General features: G+C 43.4%; 1 protein-coding gene across 3 annotated transcripts in view; it reads left to right on the top strand.

The window, feature by feature from the left end:
* SLC11A1 (solute carrier family 11 member 1) overlaps positions 1 to 19,718 on the top strand; it is a 274,961-nt gene that overhangs the window by 236,878 nt on the left and 18,365 nt on the right. For all 3 annotated transcript variants that reach the window (XM_063933920.1, XM_063933918.1, XM_063933919.1), the window contains 3 exons: positions 6,111 to 6,269; positions 9,356 to 9,442; positions 11,033 to 11,152. In XM_063933920.1, coding sequence (XP_063789990.1) covers positions 6,111 to 6,269; positions 9,356 to 9,442; positions 11,033 to 11,152 — 366 coding nt within the window. The remainder of the gene's footprint in view (positions 1 to 6,110; positions 6,270 to 9,355; positions 9,443 to 11,032; positions 11,153 to 19,718) is intronic.

Below are 19,718 nucleotides of genomic sequence, written 5' to 3'. Positions count from 1 at the left end.
GAGATGATAATGATATAAAATATATATATATATATCACTACTGCAGGTATATATAATATAATGACGGACCTGCTGGACACTGTCAGCAGACTCCTAAACTACTAGTATGAAGAAGATAGAAAAAAAAACCCCACCACAGGTAGGTATACAATTATGGACGAGCACTGACGACACAGAGGTAGCTACAGCCGTGGATTACCGTACTGCGTCTGCTAGTATAGAGATGATAATGATATAAAAAATATATATATATCACTACTGCAGGTATATATAATATAATGACGGACCTGCTGGACACTGTCAGCAGACTCCTAAACTACTAGTATGAAAAAGATAGAAAAAAAAAACCCACCACAGGTAGGTATACAATTATGGACGAGCACTGACGACACAGAGGTAGCTACAGCCGTGGACTACCGTACTGCGTCTGCTAGTATAGAGATGATAATGATATAAAAAATATATATATATCACTACTGCAGGTATATATAATATAATGACGGACCTGCTGGACACTGTCAGCAGACTCCTAAACTACTAGTATGAAGAAGATAGAAAAAAAAACCCCACCACAGGTAGGTATACAATTATGGACGAGCACTGACGACACAGAGGTAGCTACAGCCGTGGACTACCGTACTGCGTCTGCTAGTATAGAGATGATAATGATATAAAAAATATATATATATCACTACTGCAGGTATATATAATATAATGACGGACCTGCTGGACACTGTCAGCAGACTCCTAAACTACTAGTATGAAGAAGATAGAAAAAAAAAACCCCACCACAGGTAGGTATACAATTATGGACGAGCACTGACGACACAGAGGTAGCCACAGCCGTGGACTACCGTACTGCGTCTGCTAATATAGAGATGATAAAGATGATAGAGATGAACAAAAAAAATATAACACTACTGCAGGTAAATATTTATATAATATAATGAATGACGGACCTGCTGGACACTGTCAGCAGAATGCGTTTATAGAATAAAAAAAAAAACACCACAGGAGTGTTTAACTTTTTCAGGCAGACAATATACTGGTGGTCACTGGTTAGTCACACTGGCAGCAAAAGTGTGCACTGTACTCCTGCTATAACTGCACCCCAGTCTCCCCCACAATTCAGCTGTGTGAGCAGTGAGCACTCAGCACAGTCAGATATACATAGATATATCATGCAGCCCACTGAGGCTGAGCACAGATATGGTATGGAGCGTTTTTTTCAGGCAGAGAATGGATTAAAAAAAACTAGCAAAACTCTGCACTGACTGTACTCCTCCTAACAGCTCTCCCCAATCCTCCCCACAATAAGCTAAGCAGCAATCAGATCAACTAACTACTAACAGTAACTATAAACGGAGAGGACGCCAGCCACGTCCTCTCCCTATCAATCTCAATGCACGTGTGAAAATGGCGGCGACGCGCGGCTCCTTATATAGAATCCGAGTCTCGCGATAGAATTCGAGCCTCGCGAGAATCCGACAGCGGGATGATGACGTCCGGGCGCGCTCGGGTTAGCCGAGCAAGGCGGGAAGATCCGAGTCTGCCTCGGACCCGTGTAAAAAGGCTGAAGTTCGGGGGGGTTCGGATTCCGAGGAACCGAACCCGCTCATCTCTAGTTATGGGTCCCGCTATCTTCTCCGTTGTAGACTTTTTGTGTGCAAGGGAGAGAGAGGACTGCTGTGTGCTGCACTGGGGAGAGAGGCAGAAGTCAGTCAGTCCTCTCTCCCCTTGCATTATGTGCCCCCCTCCTCTGCTGCTGCTCGCCATTTACCGCTCACGGCATAGGGGACAGGCGCCCCCTCCACCCTCCCATTACGTGAACCCGCGAGGCAGTCTGCTGACATCTGTATGTATTACCATAGTGAGCAGACTCTATCATAATTACATCTGTATGTATTATCATAGTGAGCAGACTCTATCATAATGACATCTGTATGTATTATCATAGTGGGCAGACTCTACCATACTGACATCTGTATGTATTATCATAGCGAGCATACTCTATCATAATGACATCTGTATGTATTATCATAGTGGGCAGACACTACCATACTGACATCTGTATGTAATATTATAGTGGGCAGACTCTATCATGACATCTGTATGTATTATCATAGTGGGCAGACTCTACCATACTGACATCTGTATGTATTATTATAGTGGGCAGACTCTACCATACTGACATCTGTATGTATTATCATAGTGGGCAGATTCTACCATACTAACATCTGTATGTATTATTATAGTGGGCGCACTCTACCATACTGACATCTGTATGTATTATTATAGTGGGCAGACTCTACCATACTGACATCTGTATGTATTATTATAGTGGGCAGACTCTACCATACTGACATCTGTATGTATTATCATAGTGGGCAGACACTACCATACTGACATCTGTATGTAATATTATAGTGGGCAGACTCTATCATGACATCTGTATGTATTATCATAGTGGGCAGATTCTACTATATTGACATCTGTATGTATTACCATAGTGAGCAGACTCTATCATAATTCCATCTGTATGTATTATCATAGTGAGCAGACTCTATCATAATGACATCTGTATGTATTATCATAGTGGGCAGACTCTACCATACTGACATCTGTATGTATTATCATAGCGAGCATACTCTATCATAATGACATCTGTATGTATTATCATAGTGGGCAGACACTACCATACTGACATCTGTATGTAATATTATAGTGGGCAGACTCTATCATGACATCTGTATGTATTATCATAGTGGGCAGACTCTACCATACTGACATCTGTATGTATTATTATAGTGGGCAGACTCTACCATACTGACATCTGTATGTATTATCATAGTGGGCAGACTCTACCATACTGACATCTGTATGTATTATTATAGTGGGCAGACTCTACCATACTGACATCTGTATGTATTATCATAGTGGGCAGATTCTACCATACTAACATCTGTATGTATTATTATAGTGGGCAGACTCTACCATACTGACATCTATATGTATTATTATAGTGGGCAGACTCTACCATACTGACATCTGTATGTATTATCATAGTGGGCAGACACTACCATACTGACATCTGTATGTAATATTATAGTGGGCAGACTCTATCATGACATCTGTATGTATTATCATAGTGGGCAGACTCTACCATACTGACATCTGTATGTATTATTATAGTGGGCAGACTCTACCATACTGACATCTGTATGTATTATCATAGTGGGCAGATTCTACCATACTAACATCTGTATGTATTATTATAGTGGGCAGACTCTACCATACTGACATCTGTATGTATTATCATAGTGGATAAACTCCACCATACTGACATCTGTATGTATTATCATAGTGGGCAGATTCTACTATATTGACATCTGTATGTATTAACATAGTGAGCAGACTCTACCATACTGACATCTGTATGTATTATCATAGTGGGCAGATTCTACCATACTAACATCTGTATGTATTATCATAGTGGATAGACTCCACCATACTGACATCTGTATGTATTATCATAGTGGGCAGATTCTACCATACTGACATCTGTATGTATTATTATAGTGGGCAGACTCTACCATACTGACATCTGTATGTATTATTAAAGTGGGCAGACTCTACCATACTGACATCTGTATGTATTATCATAGTGGGCAGATTCTACCATACTAACATCTGTATGTATTATCATAGTGGATAGACTCCACCATACTGACATCTGTATGTATTATCATAGTGGGCAGATTCTACCATACTGACATCTGTATGTATTATTATAGTGGGCAGACTCTACCATACTGACATCTGTATGTATTATTATAGTGGGCAGACTCTACCATACTGACATCTGTATGTATTATCATAGTGAGCAGACTCTATCATACCGACATCTGTATGTATTATCATAGTGGATAGATTCCACATACTGACATCTGTATGTATTATCATAGTGGGCAGATTCTACTATATTGACATCTGTATGTATTATCATAGTGAGCAGACTCTACCATACTGACATCTGTATGTATTATCATAGTGGGCAGATTCTACTATATTGACATCTGTATGTATTATCATAGTGAGCAGACTCTATCATACCGACATCTGTATGTATTATCATAGTGGACAGACTCTATCATACTGACCTCTGTATGTATTGACATAGTAGGCAGACTTAACTTTCCTGACATTTGTATGTATCATGGAAATTAATGCAAAGCTAACTTGTTTACCAATGTGAAAACTGCTACTATGACTTTAATTTCTGAAAAAATATCAAGAAACAACATGAAGTATGAAATTCTGCATGCATTATAAACAGGAGAAATAACAAAAAAAAAATCTCAATATTATAAAGAAATGTTATAGGAGCAACAATATAACCTTATTTTAAAATGGTATGCATGTCTGATGTTTCTTAATTAAATGCAGTGCTCTTCCATGTGTTCTGTGGTTAGTTTTTGATTCTCAGAAACAGTCTGCGAACAGTGGTGGATTTCCCACTAGCCACATGAGGTACGTGTACGTGCCTAGGGGCGGCACTTGCTGGAGGTGGCACACCAGGCTGATGAGGCCAGGTGATTATTTTTGTCATTACGACTTATTTTTTAAATATTTTATTTTTCAACTGACAGAAGTGGAACAATGGACAGCAAATTGTGGTCCAGGTTGCGGTAGTGGGGTGAGGTGTTTGGGCTACTTTGGTGGTCTTTAGGCATCCATACTGGCCCTGAAATGAAGGGGGCAGTGACTTGATAGGGCAGAGGCGAATAATGTGCTGCCCCCCTATCACACACATATAGCGCACACATATTTCGCAGCGATTTGCGGAGAATATTTGCCCATTCACATCAGTCCCTGCCTTAGTGGAGCTTACAATCTATATTCCCTATCACATTTACACACAGACACATTCACGCTAGTGTTAATTTTGTTGGGAGCCAATTAACCTACCAGTATATTTTTGGATTGTGGGAGGAAACCAGAGTACCCGAAGGAAACCCACACAAGTACGGGGAGAATATACAAACTCCACACAGTTAGGGCCATGGTGGGAATTGAACCCATGACCTCAGTGCTGTGAGGCAGAAATGCTAACTATTACACCATCCGTACTGCCATTACACCATCCGTACTGCCATTACACCATCCGTACTGCGATGTCATTCTTCAGGACACTGTTAGGCGGATTTAGGGGTATATTCTTTTTTTAGGTCGGAAGGGGTTCCAACCTATTCAATGTTTTCGACAGGTTGAGGTATTCGACTTGTCGAAAAGCACGTGGATCGGCGGAATAGCTTCCGATCCACGTGCTTGTGTCGGTTTTGGCCCCCCTTTTCGACCATCTCAGTCCGACATAAAAAAATGTCGGACTGAGATGTGGGACCCAGAGGAGGAGAGGGGGCGAGAGCCGCAGGGAGACGGGGGACAGCCGCGGGCATATAGGGGAGATCAGCGCTACAGCACAGCGCTGCAGCAGGATGTCACACAGCCGCGCCGCTCACAGCAGCTTCCACCCAGCTCCAGCAAGTGAGGTCACGCTTGCTGGAGCCGGGTGGACACTGCCGTGAGGTCGGGCGGCTGTGTGACATCCTCCTGCATCGCTACTGTAGCGCTGATCTCCTCCGTCTGCCGGCGGCTGTCCCCGCTGGTCTCCGCGTGGCTCCCCCCCCCCCCCCCCCTCTCCTCCTCTGGGTCCCTCATCTCAATTCCACTTGGAAAAGTCGAATTGAGATGAGATTGAATAGGGGTTGTCGTATCCATTCCGACAAATACATGTTGGAATGGATCCGACGTTAATTGAATATACCCCTTGACGTTAATTGAATATACCCCTTAGAGTTGATTTCATCTCTGTTTTGCGGATGGAATCGTATCTTGCAATTTTAAGTACTGGACATGATCTGTAGCCAAACATATGCAATAATAAGCATATATGGTGATTCAGAGTAATCGCATCTCCATGTGTAGCTGAATGAGGGTAAATGGGTAGCAATGGGGCATTTGCATGTAGGCCAAGTGTTCTGAGGGTTTGTTGCGGATCTGTTGATGCTCTCTTCATTCTGTTACTGATGATTGCTCTAAAATACTCTCAGACTCGGGATATCAACCGCCAAAAGAAGCATGAAGTGAGAGAAGCCAATATGTACTTCCTGATTGAGTCCACTATCGCGCTGCTTGTGTCCTTCATCATTAACCTCTTTGTGATGTCCGTATTTGCTGAGGCGTTTTACAACAAGACCAACCAGGACGCAGTGAGTACTTTACAATAGTTTCCAAATAACCACTTATTCAATCCACACAGTCTCTTCATTAGGTCAGATCCATAGATTGGTTTCTCTAACTGTCTGTATGGATTCACAATAATATAATATAGTCTGTGCTGAATGTTTTAGTTGTGTATAGTAAGTAGCGTTTTATGATAATTAGCATTATAAAGTCTGCTGAGGTGCAGTACTTTCTAATAGAAAGTTTCTTTATATATCCAAATGTGAACATTATTTTTGGCAGTTCTCTACAGCAATGCAGAAAATCAAGGAAAAAATGCAGCAAAATGCGGTTTCCTTTTAAATTGTGACATTCAGCTGTGATAAGCAATATCCCACAGTTTTTCTGTTTCTAAAAAGTAAAAAAACATTTTCATAATAAAATAGAGACCAGCATTTTTTCCAATAGAAGAAAAAAACGCTGGTAAGGGAAACATTTCTCTTAAGTAAGGGAAACATTGAATTTTCTCACATAAATTTTCTCACATGTCTGTTACTTTGTCACATCATCAGCACTCATGACATGGGTCTGACACATTGTTAATCAAATAACAACCACCTGTCTGTCTACAGAAATTAATACACTCCCTAGAATCTCTCCCACTCACTATTAAGTATTTAGTTGTCTGCCACCACTTAAGGTTGCTTCAGGAGCTACTCACTCCAAACAGGATGCATTAAATCCTCACGGCAACTACAATTAAAACCACTTAACTGATGATTTTTCCCTTCAAAATTGTTAATAACATTGTTTTTTAAAATGTATTTTATTTAATAAAGTTTAAAAAGTATTTTTTTAAATATTTGAACATTATATTATGCACATCTGAAGAATGGATCTCCTCATCAAAAACGGGGGGACAGGGTGGGACGGCGCAGTTGCAAGAGATCTGACCATGCCAGTTAAGACCCAGTTATATTAACCTAAATAATAACCTGTCCTGTAGTACAGATATTAATTAACTGAAATGAACGATGCACGGATGCGATAAGAATTACAGAGACCAATATTATTAAATGTAGTTTAATAAGAGAAAGTTACAATGCTTAAAGTATATACAAAAAAAAACAAATAATAGTAATGAGATACAAAGAGTCTTAGGCAAATAATTTTCGTATAAACAAAAACATTATCAGTCTCACATACATGAATCGGTTTGCGGAGAGACTCAAGAAGATGAAAAAATTCTCAATACCAGAATAGCTCCAAAGAATTGTATATCTTTTCAGAGTTCTACATGGTATTTTATGTCTGCCTGGGCTGTCACACAGCCGCCTTCTTCTGTGACACTGGCTTGTGTAGATGTTAATTAGGTTATTTGGACCTTTTTCCATTTCCAGTGCATGCTTAAACAACTATCTGATTTGAGCAAAAGCTAAAACACTTTATATATGTGCAGGGGTATGTCAGAGAAGAAGAATATGTGATTCAAGTAATACAGCATTTCATTACCAACAAATAGACAGGGGATGTGAATACAATAAATAGGGATCTGTAACATTTATAATATTACCTAATTTATTCATTATTTTTAAATGGCTGGAGGGGTCTTAAGTATAGGATCAGGGCCTGTGATGCTTTACAGATCTTCAAGGAATTTGGGGAGTAACCATAGATTAACATGCCATGTGAGCATTGACATACAGTACTGTATTAGTGACACGGGTCACCATACAGAACCTTAAGACTTTCCCATAAAGCATTGTCTGCTCCCTACACCTGCCTGACCCTCTATCTCCAAGCAGGTCAGGAGAGAGAAACAATACATTTGAAAAGTAAATGCAAATATGTACTTGTGGCATCAGTGTGAGACTGGGGCATGAAGAGCCCACCGGGGAATGCAGTGGTAGGGCAGGGCAGAAACTAGGACTAACGGCACCCGGGGCAAGACAGACATTTTGCGCCACCCCCCCCCCCCCACAAAAATAAATAAATAAATATATAATAAAATAGAAAAATAAAAATAAAAAAAATAAGAAACAAACAAATTCAACACAAATATCCCTCAGACCAGCAGACACCAGTAATACACACATGATATATATATATATATATATACACACACACACACATACGTGTGTATATATGTACACAGCCACATACACATATATATATATATATATATATATATCTGTATATCTGTAGCTGTCACAGTGGTGAAAATGAGCAGTAGTTTGAATGAGCTGCAGGGGTTAACACCAGTCACAGTGAATGTGTGTGTGTGTGTGTGTGTGTGTGTGTGTGTGTGTGTGTGTGTGTGTGTTTTACGTCTGGTCATCTCTCGCTGTCCTGCTTCCATCCATCACTGTGCTGTTGCTGAATGCAATGCTGTGTGGGGCCAGAAAAAGGTCAGTAGCTGACCACATTCGTAGCTCGTGCGGGCGGGCAGTATACTTTTTTGGGCTTGCCGCCGCTGCTGAGGAAGGGAAACTAGACGTTACCCTGACTCCCTAGCTCCAGCAGCTTTCTGCAATGCCTCATGGGATTTGTAGTCTCTATGCTACTGCATAAAGTCTAAGCAGTAGCACACATGACTACAAATCCCATTTTTCTTCAATAGATTCTTTGCTGTGTCAGACCCAGCTGATCCCAGCGCCCTATCAAATCCCGCGCCCGGGTCACATGCCCCCCTAGCCCCCCCTTAGTTTCGGCTCTGGGTAGGGGCCCATGTTTAGGGGTGTGGTCAGTCTCCAGTGGGGGGGGGGGGGGGGGGGGGCAGCTACTACATTGGTTTGCCTAACCATTCATGAGTGCATGGGATGGGCCCCATGACAAATATATAAATACTGCCAGTGCGTGCATAATAATGTACCAGATAAATATTGGCAATGCACTGTACAGAATACATCATAATCCTGTGCAGTATAAAGTAACATATGTATAATGTATTATTCAAGAACACAGTCTGGAACCTGATCACTAGAGGAGGAGGAGGGCCCCCCAGGCAGTGGGGCCCACTCGATGGTTTCCCCTGTAGCCCTGTGGGCCAGTCCGACCCTGTGTGGCATTCCCATGTGATATGATATTTCTCTGACAGAGAGGCAGGTAGTCACTGACCGATTTTGTGTTTCAGCATGATGTCTGTCAGAACAGTAGTAGCCCACACGCTGGGGTGTTTCCACCTAACAACCAATCCTTGTCTGTGGACATCTACTCAGGGGTAAGTCACACATACAAATCTGCTGATGATATAAATACATTTCTGAAAACACAGACAGGAGCTAGAGAGAACTAGCAAGAGTCCTTACAAGCCAATAAGTTAGCCATATAAAGTGAGACTGTTATCAGGATTGCGCAATGTAAATATAAGTTTCTTTAATATATGTATTTAGAAGTGTATATACAGCTGGTAGCTATTTTGTGTGGTAACATTTTGTAAAGTAGCTAAATTATATTTACTTGTATTATTGGAGCAGCAGCTATTGCACCTCTCCCTCATTCACTTTGAAACAACCAGTTGTCACTATGGTCACTGATCTACCTGTAGTGAACAGATACTGTAAGTGGTGTCTTAGAGTGTGACCTAGCTGCTCTTGTAGAGACAGTGATTCCAATACAGAAAGAAATCATTTCAATTTGATATTTTACTATTGTAGTGATTAGAACAGGCAGTGGACAATATTTAAAAGCATACTTCTTTGTGTATCTTTATTAAGAGTAGTGCAGAATGTTCGGGAGAGGGGTATATTTCAGATGTAAAGAGGGCCATACATTGGCCCAAATGAGGATGTCTCATTTGTGATGTTAGAGAGGATTACTTTACAGGGGTTTTCAACTTTATCCCCCTCCCCTCCCCTTTTGCAAGAGCAAATGCAGGATTTATAAGGGGGATGGGGGTCTCTCTATCTTTATATATGTATATTTCTTCTGTCACTAAATAAAATATCTTTTCTTTCTGAAATAAATGTTGAAGATTTTCTCCTACTACTGCCGTAGTTAATAATAAATATTTTTTGATGTCCTATGTTCACCTGGAGCTGTAAGCCCTCGTCAGTGCAGCCTCCTCATAACAGTGAAGCCGTGTGCCTGCCTCTCTGGAGCACAGTGCAGCTGTGTGCCTGGCGCTCCCACCGCTGCCAAATGCCCGCAGCTCCCCTCGGCCATCTGCTGTGCTTTGCAAAGTGCATAGAGCTTTGATGAGCAGAGCTCTCTGTCTAAGGAGCTGCATGTGGTAACTCCCATCATGGCAGTGACAGTCACTGTCACGAGCTGTCTCCGTCCAAAAAAAACTCGACTAGTCGGGGAGGGGGGGTTTCTGGGTAATCAGAACACCCCCTTACCCCATGCGTGCATCAATGCCTTAATTGTATTTTGGAGGGTGTCCTACCACACATATTTTGGAACCTCTACATACTACTTTTGCAGCTGATTATGTATCTCTATAGCAGGAAAGATTTGACCCTGCTGGAGCTGCTATGTTGGATGTCATCTGCTATGGATAGAATCATAGAACTGACATTGGAAACCCCATTAAATTCCTTCTTTTTCATGACATTCAGCAAAATGTGTTCTACACAACAATTTTGTGGGCTGAACCAGTATTCGAATGAATGTATCCCAGCAATTCACTACAGACTAGTGTCATTACAGAAACATGAGGCACTAAGTGACTTATGCCTCAGTAATGTCATTAGTTCCAAGTGAAGGCATAAGCTAGATATTTCCACCAATGAAATCGCTTTACTGTGACTAGGCAGTGCATACACTTTATTTGCAAAAATGTAATTCCTCGTTTCCTGTCTTTGGACAGGGAGTTATCCTTGGCTGTTTTTTTGGACCAGCTGCCCTCTATATCTGGGCAGTAGGCATTTTGGCTGCTGGGCAGAGCTCCACCATGACTGGGACATATGCTGGACAATTTGTGATGGAGGTAAATATATTGTGGTTATTATGTTTTGTGTCATCTTCTTTTTGTTAAATATTGTTTTATCATTTGTGTCATACAATTGTTGATGGCAGAAAGAAGGGGAATGACCTAGCACTTAATGAATTTACTTAATTGAAACCTGTGGAACTTTGTGTGAGGGGTTGTAGTAAGTAGTGATGAGCGGATTCGGTTTTACTCGGTTTTACTCGGTTCTCAACACGGCATCTTATTGGCTCACGGATGTCACGTGTTTTGGATAGCCAATAAGATGCCGTTTTGAGAACCGAGTAAAACCGAGTAAAATCGAATCCGCTCATCACAAGTAATTAGTTACCCATTACTCCTGCCTTGTACTCAACCACCCAAATGTAGCTCAGTCTCTTTTCCACCTCACTGTCCTCTAGGTCATATCAATAACAGTAATCTCTGCACATGTAGGTTTAACAGCAATAGACTACATGTAGTATACAGTAGGTGTAGCAATATAGAGTAAACTGTGGTGATATAGACAGTTATTTTGATTGATTGATTGATTGATTGATTGATTTAATAAATAGGTACAATTATTTTATTTACAGTCCTTACACTTTGTCCTCACCAGAATAACCACTTAATAGCATACACAAATCATATTGCTACATCACACTAAATGGTAATAATAATCACATTATTTGAAATCTGTCGATCCTAATACCTGTAGTTATAAATCAGTATTATCACACTCACAGAGTGAGGCGCCAGGATAATGTTAGGGGTGTGCACTTCTGATTAAATATAGCATTAGCACTATGAGACATACTGTAATTTTTTTTAATTTCCAGGTAACTACTGACAACAGTCGATTCATTATTATTATTATTATTATTATTTTTTTTTTACATATTTATTAAGGATGGAGCAATTTAAAAACATAGTATAATAGTGCAGACAATCCCATGCACATAAAGGTACAAAGAAAAAAAATTAACATTCCAGAGCACGAGTATGTATAAAACAATGGACACAATCATTACAGATATACATTTAAAGCACATAATGCTGATACAGTACATATCAATTAGAAGTAAATATGGCTGACATGAGAGAAAAAACATAATTGGAACCACTAAACAAACTTAGGGGTCTGTTTGCTAAGCCCTGGATAGAGATAAAGTGGACAGAGATAAAGTACCTGCCAATCAGCTCCTAACTGTCATTTTTCAAACCCAGCCTGTGACATGGCAGTTAGACACTAATTGGCTGGTACTATATCTCCTTCCACTTTATCTTCATCCAAGGCTTAGTAAATAGACCCCTGTGTAACTGAGGGCAAAGTGATTGGGTCATCACCTAACAGTTGCCTAGTTTTGTACCATTGTGTGGAGCATACCTCCCAAATTTCTTCTGCAGGAAAGAGGGACACACGCGCGCGCTCCATAAAAGGGGTGTGGCCTATGAAAAGGGGGCGTGGCTTTGCGGAGTACCCGCGGTCGCGAGTCACGCCCCCATTTTCGTCACTAAGGGGGCATGCCCAGCGCTCCGTGAGCTGCTGGCATGCCCCCTCTCCTCCTGTCTTCCCTGAATAGACGCTGTGTGCATGTGCACAGCATCTATTCACCGCTGCTCTGCTAAGCAGGGCAGAGAGACAGAGCCTCCCAAATGCCCCCCACCACCGTGGGACACTGCGGCTCGCGGGTGGGACAGCGGGACAGTCCCCAAAAAACGGGACTGTCCCGTGAAAATCGGGACAGTTGGGAGGTATGGTATGGAGTGAAAGCATTTATACAGTTGTTGCTTAAGCTCTCCCAACAGAGAGCGATTAATTATTTTGTAATAAGAATAATAATTGACTCCCCTTGAACTAAACCTTAAGCTCTCACAAGCAAGGCTCTCTCCCCTCATTTGCTTTTGTTTCTCTTACTTAGACTTTCTTCTACACTATACGCCCAACAATGGCACCTAACCCTCAGTTTCTGCCACCCTGTTCTATTGAAAATATATATGCTTAGGTAAATTCAGCTACTACCCTCCTGCAGACACTGATACATTGGGCTTAGATAATATTACTGCATTCTTAGGTAATTTCAAATATTTTTCTCTATCGTCCTAGTGGATGCTGGGGTTCCTGAAAGGACCATGGGGAATAGCGGCTCCGCAGGAGACAGGGCACAAAAGTAAAGCTTTCCGATCAGGTGGTGTGCACTGGCTCCTCCCCCTATGACCCTCCTCCAAGCCAGTTAGATTTTTGTGCCCGGCCGAGAAGGGTGCAATCTAGGTGGCTCTCCTAAAGAGCTGCTTAGAAAAGTTTAGCTTAGGTTTTTTATTTTACAGTGAGTCCTGCTGGCAACAGGATCACTGCAACGAGGGACTTAGGGGAGAAGAAGTGAACTCACCTGCGTGCAGGATGGATTGGCTTCTTGGCTACTGGACATCAGCTCCAGAGGGACGATCACAGGTACAGCCTGGATGGTCACCGGAGCCTTGCCGCCGGCCCCCTTGCAGATGCTGAAGTAAGAAGAGGTCCAGAATCGGCGGCAGAAGACTCCTCAGTCTTCTAAAGGTAGCGCACAGCACTGCAGCTGTGCGCCATTTTCCTCTCAGCACACTTCACACGGCAGTCACTGAGGGTGCAGGGCGCTGGGAGGGGGGCGCCCTGGGAGGCAAATGAATACCTATTTTGGCTAAAAATACCTCACATATAGCCTCCGGAGGCTATATGGAGATATTTAACCCCTGCCAGAATCCGTTAAGAGCGGGAGACGAGGCCGCCGAAAAAGGGGCGGGGCCTATCTCCTCAGCACACAGCGCCATTTTCCCTCACAGAAAGGCTGGAGGGAAGGCTCCCAGGCTCTCCCCTGCACTGCACTACAGAAACAGGGTTAAAACAGAGAGGGGGGGCACTAATTTGGCGTTAGAAATATATAAAAAAGATGCTATAAGGGAAAACACTTATATAAGGTTGTACCTATATAATTATAGCGTTTTTGGTGTGTGCTGGTAAACTCTCCCTCTGTCTCTCCAAAGGGCTAGTGGGTCCTGTCCTCTATCAGAGCATTCCCTGTGTGTGTGCTGTGTGTCGGTACGTGTGTGTCGACATGTATGAGGACGATGTTGGTGAGGAGGCGGAGCAATTGCCTGTAATGGTGATGTCACTCTCTAGGGAGTCGACACCGGAATGGATGGCTTATTTAGGGAATTACGTGATAATGTCAACACGCTGCAAGGTCGGTTGACGACATGAGATGACCGACAAACAATTAGTACCGGTCCAGACGTCTCAAAAACACCGTCAGGGGTTTTAAAACGCCCGTTTACTTTAGTCGGTCGACACAGACACAGACAGGGACACTGAATCCAGTGTCGACGGTGAATAAACAAACGTATTCCTTATTAGGGCCACACGTTAAAGGCAATGAAGGAGGTGTTTCATATTTCTGATACTACAAGTACCACAAAAGAGGGTATTATGTGGGATGTGAAAAAACTACCGTAGTTTTTCCTGAATCAGATAAATTAAATAAAGTGTGTGATGATGCGTGGGTTCCCCCCGATAGAAAATTATGGGCGGTATACCCTTTCCCGCCAGAAGTTAGGGCGCGTTGGGAAACACCCCTTAGGGTGGATAAGGCGCTCACACGCTTATCAAAACAAGTGGCGGTACCGTCTATAGATAGGGCCGTCCTCAAGGACCAGCTGACAGGAGGCTGGAAAATATCATAAAAAGTATATACACACATACTGGTGTTATACTGCGACCAGCGATCGCCTCAGCCTGGATGTGCAGAGCTGGGGTGGCTTGGTCGGATTCCCTGACTAAAAATATTGATACCCTTGACAGGGACAGTATTTTATTGACTATAGAGCATTTAAAGGATGCATTTCTATATATGCGAGATGCACAGAGGGATATTTGCACTCTGGCATCAAGAGTAAATGCGATGTCCATATCTGCCAGAAGATGTTATGGACACGACAGTGGTCAGGTGATGCAGATTCCAAACGGCACAAAGGTGTATTGCCGTATAAAGGAAGAGGAGTTATTTGGGGTCGGTCCATCGGACCTGGTGGCCACGGCAACTGCTGGAAAATCCGCCGTTTTTACCCTAAGTCACATCTCTGCAGAAAAAGACACCGTCTTTTCAGCCTCAGTCCTTTCGTCCCTATAAGATCATATCTGCCCAGGGATAGAGGAAAGGGAAGAAGACTGCAGCAGGCAGCCCATTCCCAGGAACAGAAGCGTTCCACCGCTTCTGACAAGTTCTCAGCATGGCGCTGAGACCGTACAGGACCCCTGGATCCTACAAGTAGTATCCCAGGGGTACAGATTGGAATGTCGAGACGTTTCCCCTTCGCAGGCTCCTGAAGTCTGCTTTACCAAGGTCTCCCTCCGACAAGGAGGCAGTATGGGAAAAAATTCACAAGCTGTATTCCCAGCAGGTGATAATTAAATTACCCCTCCTACTACAAGAAAAGGGGTATTATTCCACACTATATTGTGGTACTGAAGCCAGAAGGCTAGGTGAGACTTATTCTAAAAAATTTTTTGAACACTTACAAAGGTTCAAATCAAGATGGAGTCACTCAGAGCAGTGATAACGAACCAGGAAGAAGGGGACTATATAGTGTCCCGGGACATCAGGGATGCTTACCTCTATGTCCCAAATTTGCCCTTCTCACTAAGGGTACCTCAGGTTCGTGGTGCAGAACTGTCACTATCAGTTTCAGACGCTGCCGTTTGGATTGTCCACGGCACCCCGGGTCTTTACCAAGGTAATGGCCGAAATGATGATTCTTCTTCGAAGAAAAGGCGTCTTAATTATCCCTTACTTGGACGATCTCCTGATAAGGGCATAGTCCAGGGAACAGTTGGAGGTCGGAGTAGCACTATCTCGGATACTGCTACAACAGCACGGGTGGATTCTAAATATTCCAAAATCGCAGCTGATCCCGACGACACGTCTGCTGTGCCTAGGGATGATTCTGGACACAGTCCAGAAAAAGGTGTTTCTCCCGGAAGAGAAAGCCAGGGAGTTATCCGAGCTAGTCAGGAACCTCCTAAAAACAGTGCATCATTGCACAAGGGTCCTGGTAAAAATGGTGGCTTCCTACGAAGCAATTCCATTCGGCAGATTTCACGCAAGAACTTTTCAGTGGGATCTGCTGGACAAATGGTCCGGATCGCATCTTCAGATGCATCAGCGGATAACCCTATATCCAAGGACAAGGGTGTCTCTCCTGTGGTGGTTATAGAGTGCTCATCTTCTAGAGGGCCGCAGATTCGGCATTCAGGTTTGGATGCTGGTGACCACGGAGCCCAGCCCGAGAGGCTGGGGAGCAGTCACACAAGGAAAAAATTTCCAGGGAGTGTGATCAAGTCTGGAGACTTTTCTCCACATAAATATACTGGAGCTAAGGGTAAATTTATAATGCTCTAAGCTTAGCAAGACCTCTGCTTCAAGGTCAGCCGGTATTGATCCAGTGGGAAAAACATCACGGCAGTCGCCCACGTAAACAGACAGGGCGACACAAGAAGCAGGAGGGCAATGGCAAAAACTGCAAGGACTTTTCGCTGGGCGGAAAATCATGTGATAGCACTGTCAGCAGTGTTTCATCCCGGGAATGGAAACTGGGAAGCAGACTTCCTCAGCAGGCACGACCTCCACCCGGGAGAGTGGAAACTTCATCGGGAAGTTTTTTCCACATGATTGTAAACCGTTGGGAAATACCAAAGGTGGACATGATGGCGTCCCGTCTGAACAAAAAACGGGACAGGTATTGCGCCAGGTCAAGAGACCCTCAGGCAATAGCTGTGGACGTTCTGGTAACACCGTGGGTGTACCAGTCGGTGTATGTGTTCCCTCCTCTGCTTCTCATACCTAAGGTGCTGAGAATTATAAGACGTAGAGGAGTAAGAACTATACTCATGGCTCCGGATTGGCCAAGAAGGACTTGGTACCCGGAACTTCAAGAGATGCTTACAGAGGTCTTATGGCCTCTGCCGCTAAGAAGGGACTTGCTTCAGCAAGTACCATGTCTGTTCCAAGACTTACCGCAGCTGCGTTTGTCGGCATGGCGGTGGAAAGCCGGATCCTAAGGGAAAAAGGCATTCCGGAAGAGGTCATTCCTACCCTGGTCAAAGCCAGAAAGGAGGTGACCGCACAACATTATCACCACATGTGGCGAAAATATGTTGCGTGGTGTGAGGCCAGGAAGGCCCCACAAAGAAATTTCAACTCGGTCGTTTCCTGCATTTCCTGCAAACAGGAGTGTCTATGGGCCTCAAATTGGGGTCCATTAAGGTTCAAATTTCGGCCCTGTCGATTTTCTTCCAGAAAGAATTGGCTTCAGTTCCTGAAGTCCAGAAGTTTGTCAAGGGAGTATTGCATATACAACCCCCTTTTGTGCCTCCAGTGGCACTGTGGGATCTCAACGTAGTTCTGGGATTCCTCAAATCACATTGGTTTAAAACCAGTCAAATCTGTGGATTTGAAGCATCTCACATGGAAAGTGACCATGCTCTTGGCCCTGGCCTGGACCAGGCGAGTGTCAAATTGGTGGTTTTTTCTCAAAAAAAAAAAAAAAAAAAAAAGCCCATATCTGTTTGTCCATTCGGACAGGGCAGAGCTGCGGACTCGTCCCCAGTTCTCTCCCTAAGGTGGTGTCAGTGTTTCACCTGAACCAGCTTATTGTGGTGCCTTGCACCTACTAGGGACTTGGAGGACTCCAAGTTGCTAGATGTTGTCAGGGCCCTGAAAATATGTTCCAGGACGGCTGGAGTCAGGAAAACTGACTTGCTGTTATCCTGTATGCACCCAACAAACTGGGTGCTCTTGCTTCTAAGCAGACTATTGCTAGTTGGATGTGTAATACAATTCAGCTTGCACATTCTGTGGCAGGCCTGCCACAGCCAAAATATGTAAATGCCCATTCCACAAGGAAGGTGGGCTCATCTTGGGCGGCTGCCCGAGGGGTCTCGGCTTTACAACTTTGCCGAGCAGCTACTTGGTCAGGGGCAAACACGTTTGCTAAATTCTACAAATTTGATACCCTGGCTAAGGAGGACCTGGAGTTCTCTCATTCGGTGCTGCAGAGTCATCCGCACTCTCCCGCCCGTTTGGGAGCTTTGGTATAATCCCCATGGTCCTTTCAGGAACCCCAGCATCCACTAGGACGATAGAGAAAATAAGAATTTACTTACCGATAATTCTATTTCTCGGAGTCCGTAGTGGATGCTGGGCGCCCATCCCAAGTGCGGATTATCTGCAATACTTGTACATAGTTACAAAAATCGGGTTATTATTGTTGTGAGCCATCTTTTCAGAGGCTCCGCTGTTATCATACTGTTAACTGGGTTTAGATCACAAGTTGTACGGTGTGATTGGTGTGGCTGGTATGAGTCTTACCCGGGATTCAAAATTCCTCCCTTATTGTGTACGCTCGTCCGGGCACAGTACCTAACTGGCTTGGAGGAGGGTCATAGGGGGAGGAGCCAGTGCACACCACCTGATCGGAAAGCTTTACTTTTGTGCCCTGTCTCCTGCGGAGCCGCTATTCCCCATGGTCCTTTCAGGAACCCCAGCATCCACTACGGACTCCGAGAAATAGAATTATCGGTAAGTAAATTCTTATTTTTTTAAACAGTCTGATCTATTTTAGTGTTTTTGTGATACTGTGATGGTATCTCCCCCCTCAACATTTGTTTGTTTTAAATGTATTGCTCCCCTCACTACCCCTCAGTGGGTGACGGGTAGTGAGGTGTGGCCTTAATCAGGGAACATTCAAACATTTGGTATTTGGTCTACATATTAAGGGATACAAGGCTGAGCCTGGCTGACATACGCAGGGTAAAGAAATCAAAGTGAAAAAATATAAGTGTTTTTCAGCCTATACTTAGCCTGTACTGAACTGAAAGAAAACATCAAGCGCCTAAAACAACTACAGATGATCTTCTTTGCAACTTCTAATGTACTGTATGTATATATTACTCTGCAAATCCTCACTCTGTGATCACTATGCAACCAATTTATGCTTAGCAACATTTATAATATCATGATTTGCATGCAATTATAATACTTGTACTTCAAATTCTACACATTAATACATAGTTAATGAAGGTATATTGGGCTGTTGTTTGCCTAGTCAAATACAGTGTAATCTATCACCTTTCATCAGCATTAACATTTTTCTCACTGCTAGCCTGCATTAATTAGCCTTAGTATTCATAATCTGCAATCTAGGGTCAGCTGTGCTGGTCAAAGTGCATTCACATTCATAAATAGTTCTTAACACTAAAGGGGGGTACACACGGAGAGATCCGTGTTTAAAATCTAAGCAATCTGACTAGATTGCTTAGATTTTAAGCACAGATCTGCCGTGTGTATACCCACCAGCGATAGCGATGCGCGTCCCCGCGCATCGCTATCGCCGGTGCTAGATTGAGCCTCAATCTAGCGGGTCGCTCACTTCAGCGCTGTGTGAAGTGAGCGGCCCCCCATCGTCGCCCCCCCCCCCCCCTCGCTCAGCACATCGCGCTGTGCTGACCGGGGGGAGAGATGTGTGCTGAGTGGTCTGTGTTAAGATCGATCAGACA

This window comes from Pseudophryne corroboree, chromosome 7, assembly GCF_028390025.1.
Source record: "Pseudophryne corroboree isolate aPseCor3 chromosome 7, aPseCor3.hap2, whole genome shotgun sequence".
NCBI classification, from domain to species: Eukaryota; Metazoa; Chordata; class Amphibia; order Anura; family Myobatrachidae; genus Pseudophryne; species Pseudophryne corroboree.
This window is presented reverse-complemented; position numbering and strand designations above follow the sequence as displayed.